The sequence below is a fragment of the Crocuta crocuta genome, unplaced genomic scaffold (genome assembly GCF_008692635.1).
Source record: "Crocuta crocuta isolate KB4526 unplaced genomic scaffold, BGI_CrCroc_1.0 scaffold108, whole genome shotgun sequence".
NCBI lineage: Eukaryota > Metazoa > Chordata > Mammalia > Carnivora > Hyaenidae > Crocuta > Crocuta crocuta.
The window spans coordinates 6688038-6702811 of NW_027532825.1; the positions used below are offsets into that span (position 1 = coordinate 6688038).

At 46.2% G+C, this 14774-nt stretch overlaps 1 protein-coding gene across 1 annotated transcript in view; it reads left to right on the forward strand.

Moving 5' to 3' along the window:
- The window catches only part of GLI3 (GLI family zinc finger 3), a 270413-nt gene that overhangs the window by 69638 nt on the left and 186001 nt on the right, over window positions 1-14774 (forward strand). The window contains 1 exon segment of the mRNA XM_077781156.1: window positions 5518-5760. Within this exon segment, the coding sequence (XP_077637282.1) occupies window positions 5518-5760 (243 nt within the window).

Genomic DNA, 14774 nt, shown 5'->3' on the forward strand with positions numbered 1-14774 from the left:
TGGGGTTACTTTTTGTCTTCTTTTGGCGGCCTTGATGGTGGTGGTGCTGGAGGCTGGGAGTGCCTGCACGCTCCCCGTGTCATTCCCCAAACCTGTTCACGAATAGCGCTCCTGTCCTGTTTACAGGGCTGTGTGGCTTCGATCAGTAAGGCACGGTCGGGATTCTCCTTGCGCCCTGCTGTTTCTGATCTGGACGGGGGACGCAGCCCCCTGTCTTGCTGCCGTACGGGCTGTTGTGGGGACCCAGTGAGATGGCACAAACGATAGCCCTGTGTGGCGGGAAAGGATTATTTCTTGGCTTTAGGAAGGGGACGATGTTTGCTTGTGAGGGGTCCGGCATCGTCATCTGCATACTGACCTGGCCTCCGACCTCTGTTTTAATCCATTTGAAGATGACTTTATTATTAACCATTCAGTATGGAAATGGTGAGGTTTCACACACTCAGACCTTCTGAGACATGGAAATATTATTCTCTTGTTAGAAGCCCATTCGGCCAGAAATCTGAGTATCCAGTCCTTTTTTTTTTTCTCCCCTTAACATTTTGTTGCCTTCTCCCCACAGCCCCCGCTNTTCTGGGAAAGCCTGATATTCTGACTTCAGTTTTGTAATTTAATGATGGAGAGTTTCCTTAGTAAACCAAATTTAGAGTCCTAGAATGCTTATCTTATATCCAGACCTTGAACATAAAAGGCATTTTATACCCGCAATTGTTCATTTAATGAGCAATTGCAGAGTGCAGGCCGGTTAAGGGATTGAGCTATATGCACTATTATTGCAAGAAGTATTCCGAAATACCAGAAATAGGACGTAAGCTCTGATCAGGGAGACTGTGAGCACAATTACCTTCTTTTCAAATCCTTCTGTGACACTGCGGGAGGAAAAAGGACTTTGAAACTTGAAAGGAAAGAGCTTGCTTTCAACCTCAAAAGCTAGGAGGAAAGGGCTCTGAAATTTGCTCAGAATTCCCAATTCACCATTAGCCTGTTTCTTCCTTTAGCCTCAAGGCATTCTCCGCTTTTTGAAAAGATGTTAAGAAATTCAGTCACAATAGAGAGCCTAGTTTTGAACATGTTTCACTCGGTCCATTGAGGTCTGGGCTCCAGCCTTTGTGTGGGGTGAATTGAGCTGAGCAGCTAGCTGGTTGGAGACAGGTGAATGAGGAGTCGCTGTGCCGTGCAGTCGCAAATTCTAGCAAAGAAAGAAGCTCCTTTATTTTACAATATGCATTCCTGTACAAGCCCGCCAGTGGCAATATGTGGAGTTGAGCCTGTTCTTAAGTCAATACGGAGTGCTTGGTTTATAGCAACTCTTGTTAAGTTTGTCTTGTAATTGAAGCTGCTGTTGACCTTGCTTGGGGACCATTTGTAAAACCGTTTATTTAGCATAAACTGAAATAATAAACCCTCCTTCTCTCGGGCTGATTGTGATAGGGTGACATTAGTTTGATTTAATGATTAGCCGCCTGACCCTTCTGCTGGAGAGAGCGGCTTGAATAGAGAGAGTTCACTCGGAAGCACTCAGAAAGAATACTAATGAGCTTGTTAAATTTAGCATGGCTCCAACCACTTTTAATTCCTCTAATGGGAGCGGCACTGCCTGGGAGAGGGAGGCAGGGCGACACTGAGAATGTTCCTAGATGGTCTGCACACTAGAGAAAGCCCACCAAGAGAAGTTTGCAGAAAGTAGCTAGCCAGAGCCTGGGGTCCGAGTTGTAAGTATTGCCCGTTGTCTTATACTGTGTCTTCTCTGTCTTGGGGGAAGAGAGGAGTAATGATGTTTAAAACGGGATTTAAGGGAACAGTTTAAAAATCGATGTTAATTTGGAAAAAAAAAAAAAAAAGGCGACCACGTGCACTGTGAGCTCCTAATCAGCTAATGTTGCCAGGGCGGCAGGAGATGTTTCCAGTCAGCGATGCAGTGCGGGGTTTTATGTTTATATCGGAAGGATCCTCTGAAACTTCTATCTGAGGTCCAGGCCAAAAAGCCCTTGCTTCCTGGGTGGCAAGGAGAAATCGCGCAGACGTTTGCAAGTAAGTGCCCAGGAGCGCAGTGTGTTCGAGTCCCGCTTCCCGCCACACGGTTTCGTTCAGCCTTCCTTGTCAGCGGTCTGAGCGGTGTTTGCAAGGAGGCCACTTTCGGGTTTCCAGAGATCATGGCACCGAGACTCGAGGCTGTCGGTTGCCTTTGGGTGAGTCTGGAAAACCTGGGACAGTCTGTAAAATGCGATGCTCGGGCAGCCCTCCGTCCGGGGGTAGGAGTTTGCTAACTTGCACTCGAGCACGGATGTGCAGAAGGAAGGAGGTCCAGAGAGGGCTTCTGATGACGGTATTTAAAATCCTTTCTTTCCTGACACTTTTTAGTGAATTGCATGTTTCCGTGTGACCCCCGAGTTAGCAGCTGTTTGACATAGAGAAGCAGGAAGAGCCCCCGCCTGTGTTTGGCCGTTAAAGTCCATTGGCAGATGCTCCTGGAGCAGTGGGCTGTTGGCTTACATTTTTGCAGCCGACTTCTGCTTGTTGCCATGGTGAACAGTATGTTTCTGTCAATAATTTGGCCTGGCGTAGCCTGTCTGCACTGACTCTCAAACTTTATTGAACAACTCGGCACAACTGAACGAGATTAGACAGTTTCTTCTTTTGGCTTGCTGAAGTGGTTGCTAAATTTATAAGAGCAGGCAGGAATATGGCTTGGAAAGTTTCCTTTTCACTGCAGAGAGCGGGCTCTCCAGCCTCAGCGTGGTTTGTATTCTGGAGCGTGCGTACTGTCAGGGTTGGATCTGAGTGCACGTCAGAAGCAGCTCAGTGCACGCGGTAAACTTCAGGAAATATTTGCCTACTGGAATTTCTCGGGGAGGGGGGAGGGGTTGGGGAAACAGCGGGTTGGCATCGACTGTCCTAAAAGTGAGTGTGATGAAAGTTTGCACACTCCAAAAACTCTTGCCTGCAGCTTACTAAAGCGATTCGTTAAGTTTTTCTGGGTTAACCATTTGAACGTTGCTTCTTTCCTTGTTATAACTTGTGTATTCACACATGTTAGTGTAACTTTCATTGAGAAAATGATCAAAGTTTAGTACCTGCGGGGGAAAAATCACTTAGCTGAAAAGACACCCCATTTCCATTCCTCCCCGCCCTCCAATTACTTCTTTCTCCCAGGAGACTGGGGGTGGGGGCGTGGGAGGGCTCTGGTCAGACCGTGCCCAATTATTCAACTATTTGTGAAGTTGGAATTCAACGGCTCATCATAAAGGCATGGCTTCTAAGAAACTCACTCGATTACAGGGATGCAGTTTCAAGAGAAGAAAAGTTAATTTCTTCGAGCAAGATTAAGTCAAGGGAATCCTGTTTTCAACCTGGAACAGATTAGTGGAGCTTGGTTATTCATCTTAACCAGAGAATGCTAATTATGTGTCACGACGGCTCTTAGGAGAGGGCTTTCTGGTTTTCCAAATGAAGGTCCATCCTCCAGAATTTGCACCTCAGTGCCACGGGTTCACTTCAGGTTGAAATTTGAAATAAAGATTTAATACGGGCGCAAATTAGTGGAAAATATGACTTTGGCCAGTTGTAGGTTATAGGAATTTTAATAAAACCAACTAAGAGGTTTAATGTTTTCGACACCCTTTTGCAAACCCTGATTCTATAGCCTGCGACCTCACTGCTAATGAAGTATGAGGGTGGAGTGGCACCTAAAAGGATTAGTCAGAAGGGAAAATAAAAATGTAGGGTTTTGTGGGGTTTTTTTTTTTTTTGGTAGTTTGTTTTTAAATGACCCAAAGCACGGTTTTTGAATTGCTTTTGTAAAGATCGATGTGTGAAAATGTGAGATTACACCGATTTTTTCTTCTGTTTAGTAGTTACTTGATAGATTAAACTCATAATTTATCCCATAATTAGAAGATATGGGGGTGAAGATCTGCACAAAACAATGCCAAAGTAATGTTTCACATTTGAACTGCTGACAGCAGTCAGCAAATTCACCGTAAAGACCAAGGCATACCTCATTGTCTGTTCTGTTCTGCAAATCATTTGCTAGGTGAAACAACAATTGCTTATTTCTTCAAATCCCAGGCCTAGGCAGAAGGATTCAAGTTGCTTTGGGTAGTTCAAGCCATTAGTCAACCCAAAACAGGAGTTGTGACTGTAGTTTATATATTCATGCTTGCCTGTGTTTATAGCTATACTTTCTTCTGAATTTGTGCAAACAGCCCATGAATCTACTAAAGCATACTTTGTTGTTTAGGGGCTCTCGGCCAGATAGAACTGCTTTATGGAATACTTTGAAGAGAAGTTTTTATGTTGGGATAAGCCGTGGTGAAAATCTGCCCACCTAAAATGCACAACATTATTATCGCTTACATATATATATGCATATTGAAGATCAAGAATGCAAAATCGTTCTCAGATTGGATGTCTAAGCAGTGTGCAAACAGCTCTGCCTCCATCAGCACTTACCTTCCAGAACAGTCTGCTGATGGAACGCAGAACTTGTTTGGGAGCTTGTAGTTTAGAATGTGTGTACGATTCCAACAGATGAATTGGCCCATTTGTTGTGGGTTCAGGTCACCCGTTCGGTTTTATTTTATGTGGGGGTTCTTTGATCCGCTATTATTCAAAGGTCATCCAATCACATTCCCAGAGAGCCAGAATGGGTTAGATGGGAAGTTCCTACAGATCAAAGGGAATGGAAGCATTAGGAGGCGGGAATATTGAATGTGTGTGGAATTTCGGAAAGCCACTTATTACACGTCTGAAGCAGCGTCCGGACCCCCGCAGCACACGTGCCCGTGTCTGCACAACTGACGTCTTCCTCGCCCACAGAGCCGCCTCGCCCTTGGAGCTATACTCTTGCTCCATTTTCTTCTAGGTTCTCAGCTCTGTTCTGTGGGCTGCAGCAAAAAGTGACTTGCAAAGGGCACTGTGGGCGTCCATGGTTGGGACCTTTATCCCGTGTAACTAGTGGGTCTTCTGTCCCATTTCCAGCTCCAGTAAACCAGGGTTTGGACTTAACAACCCAAAAAACAGGAGAGGTTCTGGGTGACTGTAGGCCCTTTGAGCCTCAGATCACCCAGAGCCTTAGTGGGTGTCCGAGCTGCCCCGATACCTGGGCGGCCCGGCTTCCCCAGACAGACGGACGGGAAGCTGGACATCACAGCCTCAGGCTGGCAAAGCTCCCAGCTCCCCTTGGGACGTGCGGGCCTACTGGCAAGTCCCTGACGAGAAGCCCCACTGGCAGATTGCGGTTGTAAGCTGGCGATGATCATTTGCTGACCCCCTACATCTCAACTTAATAGGCTCATTTCCTGCTCCTGCTAGTCCTTGGATTTGTATTTGGGACCTTCATTCATAAGCAATTTTGTCTGGAGACTATCCCATCATGGTGTAGCTTTCAAGGTTGCCAAGAATGAGAAATAGGCTACTTTGGGGGAGGAGGGAGAGAGAAGGAGACCTAATTGATGACTGTTTTTGAATCGCTCCTTCCAGTGGCTCACGGAGCTCTCCATTTCCTCCTTTCTTTAGAAGATGAAAGTCCTGGACAGACCTATCACAGAGAGAGAAGAAACGCAGTCACCATGCAGCCACAGAGTGTCCAGGGGCTCGGCAAGATCAGCGAGGAGCCTTCAACATCTAGTGACGAGAGGGCCTCGCTGATCAAGAAGGAGATTCATGGGTCCCTGCCGCACCTGGCTGAGCCCTCCGTGCCGTACCGCGGGACCGTGTTTGCCATGGACCCCAGGAATGGTTACATGGAGCCCCACTACCGTAAGTGGTTCCTGCCCCACGGCCTCCTTCCGGGCCCTCCTTCCGTGAGCCACGGAGGGCCAGGCATGTGCGTGCGCGCACGCGTGCTTCTCGGATTTTTGGGCTGGTATTAATGGATGCAAATGTTTAATTTACTGTCCACCTTTTCCCCCCTCTCCTACATCCTGTCCATTCCTCCTTTTAGAGGGAGCCATTTTCTTCCATCTCTAAGCAACTTTTCAAGCCTTCAGGAAGGTGTCCATCTGTGGCTAATCCACATGGACCTTTGCTGGGAACGAGAACCAGATTTCTTCCACCCAAGTAGACACTGCAGGAGGAAAATTGGTTGATGGGGGCAGTTATTAAAGTGGGCTGCACTGGCGGGAGTCTTTAACAACACCTATCCCCATTTTTAATGATTTTTTGCTTAATTGCTGAGGATGAACAGACCTCTTTTAACAGATCGGTGCTAAATTCCTTAATGTGGAAGATTTCTGGCTACCTGTTTTGCTTTCTTCTCCAACCAGCATACCAGAAATGCTCGAAGCTCCTCTTCCTGCACTAATAAAGTTTAAGTAAATCACTTAGGACGCCGAACACAAATACACGGTGGTTTTCTCGAAAGAATGATGTATAAGGGGTGACTTTATTTGCGGCCTGTTTCTCGTTAAAAACAATATAATTTGGTTGAGGAGTAATGAAGTTCACATTGAGGTGCCAAAGCTTACAGCTCTTGATTACAGATTTATCACCTTGCCAGGATACAGGCTTGCCATTTAACCTTCCCGGACTATAGTTCCAGATGATCCATTGAGCTCCAGCGAGGGGCACTGGTTTCTGTTTCCCTCTTTCCACATCATTCAGAAATTTTAGTGTTTTAAGGCAAAAGGTCATTAGCCAGATGACTGATTAGTGAGGACAGCTGATTAGTGCATTTTTTTTTCCCCTTTTTGCTCAAGAAAGTGCCCAGGATAAAAGCTAATTTCATCCCTTCGTTAGCTGGCTTGCAGCAGAGGGGAATGTTCCCTCATCAGGGTGCAGATCAAAGAGCCCAGAGCAACCTTACGTCTCAGCAACTGCTTTCCGCCCCTGCCCCTCTCCGCTGACCAGATTATATTGTTGCCAAAGACGGAAGGTACATTATTTTTTTTTAAGTGCAGAGCGAATTATGTTTTAAGTGGTCAGAAGCCTGGAGGAAAGGGTCTTATGGATTCTTGTAGGCTTTTGAACAAGGCTACAACTTGTCTGATCAAGAAGTACTTACCGGTCCTGTTGCTGCATTTGGCTCCAGACATGAAGAGATGTGGGGTGCGCCTCTTTTCCTCCTTCATTACAGTTTATTTCATTGTCTTTCTATTTTCTTTTCTTTTCTTTTTCTTTTTAAATTTTTTTTAATGTTTTATTTATTTCTAGGAGAGAGAGAGAGACAGTGTGAGCAGGGGAGGGTCAGAGAGAGAGGGAGTCACAGACTGAAACAGGCTCCAGGCTCTGAGCTGGCAGTCAGCACAGAGCCCGACGCGGGGCTCGAACCCACGAACCGCGAGATCATGACCTAAGCGAAAGTCGGACGCTTTACTGACTAAGCCACCCAGGCGCCCCTCTATTTTCTCTTAGAAACGAGACTTTGAAACAGTGTTGGCAGGATTTTCCTCCGAGCACGGCCTTGTTTTCTACATTGTATTTTTACTTAGGGGTCTCTACTGGATCTCACTGGTGCAGAAAATGGGAGGGAATCTGCATCCTTGCTACCTGCATTTTTGCTCCCTGAGTGTGTTTACTTTTTAGAAAGAATCCAGCCTCGCTTATTAGTCAAGTTCCCTGCATTGTTTTCATTCTTATGTGTGAACACAAACTTTGCCCGTCTCTTGTTTATGTTTTGTTTTCTATTCCAGATGCCCACTAATTAGTGAAGGATTTAATTGGGCAGGACAGCTGACGAATACTTCTCTTCCAGTTGATGCAAGTAGGCAGATGACGGTTAGCTTTCTGTGCCGTTCAGCTTGCAGCCTGCTCTTGGTCGGTTGGTTCTAACGGTTTGCCCGTTGAATCCCTTCCCTCCATTGAGGGATGGGCTCCGTGCCCACCTGGGGTCCGCGGCACCTCTTGGCGCTGTGCGTTTGTGACCCGCCTCTTGGGCCTCCGGTGGAATATTAACTAGCACAGGGCACTGGGGAGCTCTTGGCGGGGCTTGGAGCTGTTCTGTTTAGAGGACGTAGACCAGCAGGTCAATGTCTTCAGCTTTCCCCACCGAATTGTTCAAGTCACTGTTAAAATTGCACGATGACTGACAAACTACGTACGGTGCCTGTAACCAACTGGCCAAGGCCATTTTGACCCATCATCCCAATGAATACATGCCTAAATCGGTCATAAATAAATGATACCATGACACATATAACATGGATGGGGAATCCTAGAGGTTACACAGGTCGGATTGCCATTTAGAGGATTTGGGCTCGAGTTCCAGCTTTGCCGTTTAGTGGCTGTGTAACGTGGCCAAGCGTGTTGACCCCTCTAAGAATCATTTACTAACTATTGAATTGGTGTTGTTACCATGTGACTACTGCTCCATGGTGTTTTCCTGAGAATTAAGTGAGACAATGCAAATACAGTATTTAATAAACTCTCTGCTCATGGGGAGCGCTTCCCATTATGGCACTTCCACTCTGCCTCTGCTTCATTAAGGTCGGCTTCGTTTTCCTGTTCTACTTCCTCCTGTTCCTTTCCATCCTCATCATCACACCCTCAGCAGCAGCGCCATCAGCACCACCTGTATGCGGTTAGCTCAACTCTCCAAACCAAGGTGTTTTTGTTAGTGCTGCTGTTGTGTGTATTTCTCCGCCTCCCTGAGATCCGCATCTACAAACAGATTAGAGACCCCGAGTGGGCCGTAATCCTTAGGAGAAAGGTTGGCGTGTCAGCACTGTGCACGGTGGCTTTCTGAACGTAACTTTCTCCCTCAACCTTCGTGAATTTTCTATAATCTTTTCCTGTTTTGTAACTGAAGAAAGTATTAAAACTTTTAAGTGATTTCGAGAAGTTTTAATCTGCTAAATTCTCGGCAGAAAGTGTTTCACGTAACAAATACAAACGTAATACATGTGAAAAAAATGAAAGGTGCAGAATTATTCAGATGAAGTGTTTTAAAGATGTCCTAGATGGGATGTAACCGTAGTTTTTCTAGAACCCTATTGGGTCATTTAATCTTCTACCAGTATCATTTAATCTTTTTAGTACTTTATAATAAAACCCATCCGCCTGGTCTGGATTTAATTATCCAGGTAAAGCTAATGAATGACCAATGCGATGCTGAAGTTGATACGTCTTCCAAGAATTTTTAGCGGGTGAGAAAAGTGCCATCTTTCTAAAATGAGACCTGGAAGTTCAGTCCCATTTCTTTACCTGTCAGTCCCGCGTCCCTGTGAGAACACAAGTTCACTGCAGACCTACCGTGGCTCAAGGTTCAGAAACTTCTTTTTAGGCCGTTCATTCCCTCTTCTTTTGAGTCGTGTGCCAGCTTCACCAGGTTGTTGGGGAGAAAAGACGCCTCCCATCCAGTGTCACCGGGCATAGGAACACTCACAGGAATTCCTTCGTTTCTCTGTGGTTGGAAACTGTGGACTTTCCAAGATGCCTAATTGGTGCTTCTATATATACTAACTTTGTATTTCTAACGTGCGGGCAGGCTTCCTGTAAGACCGGAAAAGGGAAAATCGTTTCTTTACCCTCAGAAGGACATCTGTAAAATCTTTATTGCACAAGACGTTCTTACCCTTGGGTAGGCAATGTTGCATCTTCACAAACAGCAGTTAGGCTGGATTCAAAGTATTTTAGGTTTTGTGGGTTTGACTTAAAAAAAAAAGGAAAAGCAAAGAAATACCAGGGAGAGCGGGCACTTCAAACGTTCGCGACATATGTTTGGAATAAAATCCTCACGGGGAGCCCTGGAGGGTAGTCTATCCTGGAGGGGAGCGGCAGAGGGCTTGTGGAGAAAGTAGACGTTCAGGCTCAGACGTGGCGGGATGGTACCAGGCCGGCTGCTGCGGGATCGCCAGCGCTTTATCACTGGGGAGCGCGTGGATGGGCTGGGCTTCAGAGCCTTGACCTGCTCATACCGGAGTCCGGATTCGGACCCCTGTCTCCTTCCTACGCGTTGATTTTGCCCCTGCTCCATCCATAGCCAGGTATTTCAAGCTAGCATCAGCCCTGCTTGCACTTCCCACAATGCACTTCCTTCTCTTAGGAACTTGCGAAGGCAGGTGACGTAATAGTCCAGGCATTTCTACGCCCTGGCCGGCGCTTCACGTCTACGCTCTTCCCTGGGACGGAAAACATGTGTTTCGATGTCTTCTGTCTTCCTGTGAAGGCTCGTGTTTTCTGACCGTCCCTGCCGGAGCCTCCACGGGAAGCTTCTCAGATTCACCGGCCATGCCATGCGGGGCCCTTAGAAGGAGGAGGAGGTCCCCTTTTCTAACACACCGGGTCCCTTTTACAGTTTTATGGTTGCGAAGATGCTTTTCTTCTGCCCCCAACTGCTCCCAAGCAGTAATAATGCCTCATGGAAAATCTGATTCATTCCTCCATGCAAATGCTTTGATTGAAAACACACCACTGGTCTTCTTCCTTATGTTTCCCAGTTCAGATGACAGAACTATGAGTTGCTAATTAGCTAAACCTGAGGAATTTGCTTAAAGAAAAGAAACTGAATTTTTAATTGCTTGCATTTATTTATTTTGTGCAGAAAGCTGATGCGCCGGGTCCACTTGCATTCTTGTGTGCTTAGAAAAAAAACAAAAAACCAACGTAATTTTTTCTACCTGTCTGTCTTTATATTAGGTGACTCTCTACCCCCCTTAGAAGTACATCTTCTAAGCAAGTGTAAGAGAAGATGATTATTTTACATATTTAATAGGTGCACCTGCTCACATTTCTCTTACTGTTGGAGTGTCATCTAGAGACTTGTGAGAGACAAAAATGCCTACAGGGCACAAATGAACAGTTTGGGGTCAACCAGACAGCACAGGCAGTGACAGTTACCCAAGCACACGGTTCCATTCTCCAGTTGATGAACCAATCAGGAGTGTTTTAGTGCCTTGGTTTTTCTTTTCTTTTCTTCTTCTTCTTTTGTCTTTTTTTTCGTTTTTTTGTTTTGTTTTGTTTTTAGTTGAAAATGATACTGTTTAGCCAGAAGGACTGATGTCGTGTGATACTTTGGGGGCTTTGCCAGGTACCTGATGATCCACTGATGGTCTTGAACTGTAGGGGGATCTGGAGTGGGGAGGTACAGACAGTGTATGAGCCTTCGCAGAACTCACATTTCTGAGCTGAAGAGTAGCTCCATGATTGGGGCGCCTGGGGGGCTCAGTCGGTTGAGCGTCCGACTTCGGCTCAGGTCATGATCTCTCAGTTCCTGAGTTCAAGCCCCGAGCTGGGCTCTGTGCTGACAGCTCAGAGCCTGGGGCTGCTGTGGATTCCATGTCTCCCTCTCTTTCTGTTCCTCTCCCACTTGCACTATCTCAAAAATAAACAAGCATTAAACCAATTGAAAAAAAAATTGCTCTGTGATTATTCTTGGCTTTGTAGAAGAAATTCCATGTAACATTCTAAGTGTTTTGTCAATAATCCAGAGGAAATGTCTCAGGAATAGAAACTGTGAGCCACTTGCATAGAATTTTAAAGAGCTGTTGCAGGGTCGCTCTGCCAACAGTGGTAGAAGTAAGGGTAGGAATAATTCCCAGGGTTCCAGATTGACTCCTGCCAGTGACTCTTGACTCCTCTTATACCTGATACGCCTGTGATTCTACATCAGTCTTGGGAAGTAGCCTGCAAAACTAAGAACCAGCTATGAGAAGAGCGTGTAGCGCTTGGAGAAATTTATTTGGTTTTATTCATTGAATTTGGGGAGATGCATTTATTGGAGGAGACCAGGGAGAAACTTGAAGGCCATTTAGGAGAAGGACAGACAGAGGAGGCTAAGGGAGATCATGTTCTAGGGAAAAGCAGTTGGTCATCGGTTGCACCCTGGCACAGCCCCCTCTTCCATGGTGGCCACCAGAGGTCTCCAGTTCAGGCTCCCTGACCACGGCCTTGGCCACCCCGCTCTCACTCTTGTTCGTCTTGGTGTCGCTCTGTGCTTTCTTTCTGTCTTCCGGTTCTACTTATTCTTTGGGACCTATCTACAGACCTCTTCCTTTGAAAGGTTCCAGATCCCAGAGAGATTTACCTTCCCTGGTCACCAGATAGACATATAATTCTCACCTCAGCACCTCACGGCTGTGTTCTGTGTTGTCCATGTATGTTGGTCTTTAGAATAATGGGGTGGGTGGTCCAGGGACGGTCCCGCATTCTTCCAGTCACCAGAATTCCTGGGGCAGGGCTGAGAGGGCTCCTCCGTGCCTCTGTAGGACCGAGAAGGGCGAGCCTTTCTGCTACCTGAGCTGAGTCGCACTCCAGGTGAAGTTTCCCCAAGCCTGTCCCTCTGAAGTTGCTGCTCGACAACCTGAAGAGACTGATGCTTTGGCTTCTAATTTATTTTAGTCCCTCTGTGTCGCCTCTGATCCAAACATAGTCACCCAGTGCTCTGAAAGTGGGCATTCATGACACACTTAGACACTTCTAAATTGCACATTTCAAAACCAGCAAAAATATTTGCTTCCGTATACGTACGGCAGATATAAGACGGCTAGGAGTCGCCGAAGAGATGCATTGCGCACCTTCGGAGGAAGGTGGCCATTTGCTCACAGACTTGGATGAGGATCCTCTCCTCAGAACCGTGAGATTAGCACTGGAGGTCGCCAGTCCCATCCGAAATCGAAGAGGTGTAGGAATTTTTTCTGTTGGTAAGGTGAGCATGGTATTTGCGTCCCCTCTTCCAAATTTTACCAATTTGTTTGACTTTCAGTAATCTCTAGGCAGTTCATGATTTTGGTAACATCTTTCCAACTTGTTAGTGTCCAAGCATGCGTGTAATCCATGTTAACAGGAGCCTCCGTCTACAAATCGGTTTGGGATTATAAACTCCGTTGTCTAAATATCCCATGTAATTATTTTCCTTTCCTAATTTGGCACCTACCCAACGCCAAGTGGCTTTTTTTTTAGCTGCTTATAGCTCTTTCCCTCCATCCCTTCCCTCAGCCTTTCTTCGAGAACAGCCTGAGAAATACAGCAACTCGTACCATTTCTCAGCCATGTGCAAACAGCTTTCCGCCCTATTTTCTAATGGAGGCAACATTTTTCTTGGTCCCTCCCCCTTTTTCTTGTATAATTAAAGAATGTTACCTTTGATGTCTCTTGCAAGTTGTATCTCCTGTCCTGCTTTAGCTTTCTTGATCTTGTACCTATAAATGTGTGCTATATCTTCATACTTCTTAGTGAAACGGCTGGAGTTTTCTCTCTTTGTGCCTTTCACAGTTTGATTTAATATAGAGTAATTGATCTGGCATTTTCTCGCTCCGTCCTTCCCTGTGTTCTTACAGAGTCTGGATTCTTACAGTCCTCTTTGAAAAGTATCCAACTTCCTCAAACTGTTTAGCTTTTACATTTTGATCTTTATGTTGGGTCTCTCCTAAAATTCATTGTTCTTCTCTTCCTAATGTCTTCCCTTCCTTTTGGGGGGTTCAGGGGAGAATTTTTGATTCATTCAGCTGTGGGTATTTTTTGTTCATCTGTTAGTCATTTGTTGTTTCAGCGTATGCTTACTAGTGGCCTCCTAAGTGCTAACCAGTGTTGGAAAGAATGGACAAAGTTGCTGCTCCCACGGACCTTCAGTCTGGTAGGACATGGAGATAAGTAGATGAGCTCATACAAAAAAAAAAAAAAACAATGCAAAGGATGTGTCGGAAAGACAGATGCAGGGTCAGTTTGGGAGCAGGTAACAACATACCTGATCCAGACTTGAGTCCAGAGGGCTTCCTGGAGGAAGGGACATCTGAACTAATCACCATGACAGAGAGGTAGAGAAGATCCTTTGCAAAGGAAATCCTGACCCCTGTGAGGACCTAGGGAGAGGGTGGCTGGAGGGCAGAGCTCAGGGAAGGGAGTGGTAGCGGACGGGGTTTCCTGGGGAGGGGGGCACCCCTCCTTTGCATGAACCAGGGGTGATCTCACCCCAGGACGTGTTGTGTTTCACGGTTCTGGGGTATTTCAGCAGACCTTTGGATAACTGTGTTTCCATTGCTAACTTAGAGTTTCTTTGTCACTGAGAGTTTAACTCCCCTCCTTGCTCGGATTTGCAGGCTCGGGATTCTTGTACCGCAGCCACCCTCCCGGCTTCTGGCTGCTGTGCTTCCTTTCATTGCCCATCAGGCACGTGCTGCCTTCCTGGGTGATGTGGTCTCTCTTCCCCTGAAGACAACAAAATACTTGTTCTCAGACTTCTGAGCGCTGCTGTGCTGGGTAACCCGCATAGTCACAGTAGCTTTCTTTTCATTTTTAAGTTTATTTATATATTTTGAGAGCGAGCGAGTGAGCATGTGTGCAAGCAGGAGAGGGGCAGAGAGAGGGAGAGAGAGAATCCCAAGCAGGCTCCGTGCTGTCAGCGCAGAGGAGGCTCGATCTCATGAAGTGTGAGATCATGACCTGAGCTGAAATCGAGAGCCTGACCCTCAACCGACTCAGCCAGCCAGGCGCCCCCCACAGTATCGTTCTTGATCTCAAAATACAGACCCAAACATCCATAATAAATGCGGCTTAATTTCTAATGAATTAAGCATGTCTTGTATCAAGACTCATTGTAGCTTCAAAATATATAACGTTCATAATTTAAAACAAAAAACAAAAAAACCCCTTGAGTTTTATTTTCTTGGAAAACCCAAATCTAACTTCAGTCAAGCTAGAGAAAATGCAAGGGACCCATGGTGAGGTTGGGGGTGGGCTCCTGAACTAATGTGAAATTCAGCTGGGAAATCCAGTAGCTAATGCTCTTGGGGGGGAAATGGGAACAAAGATTTCCAGTGGTGGCAAAAGCCAGCAATCTCTTAGGAGAAGGTGGTGGGACCCGTGAGGAGGAGATGTGTGTCCTCTGTGGGGGTCGGGGG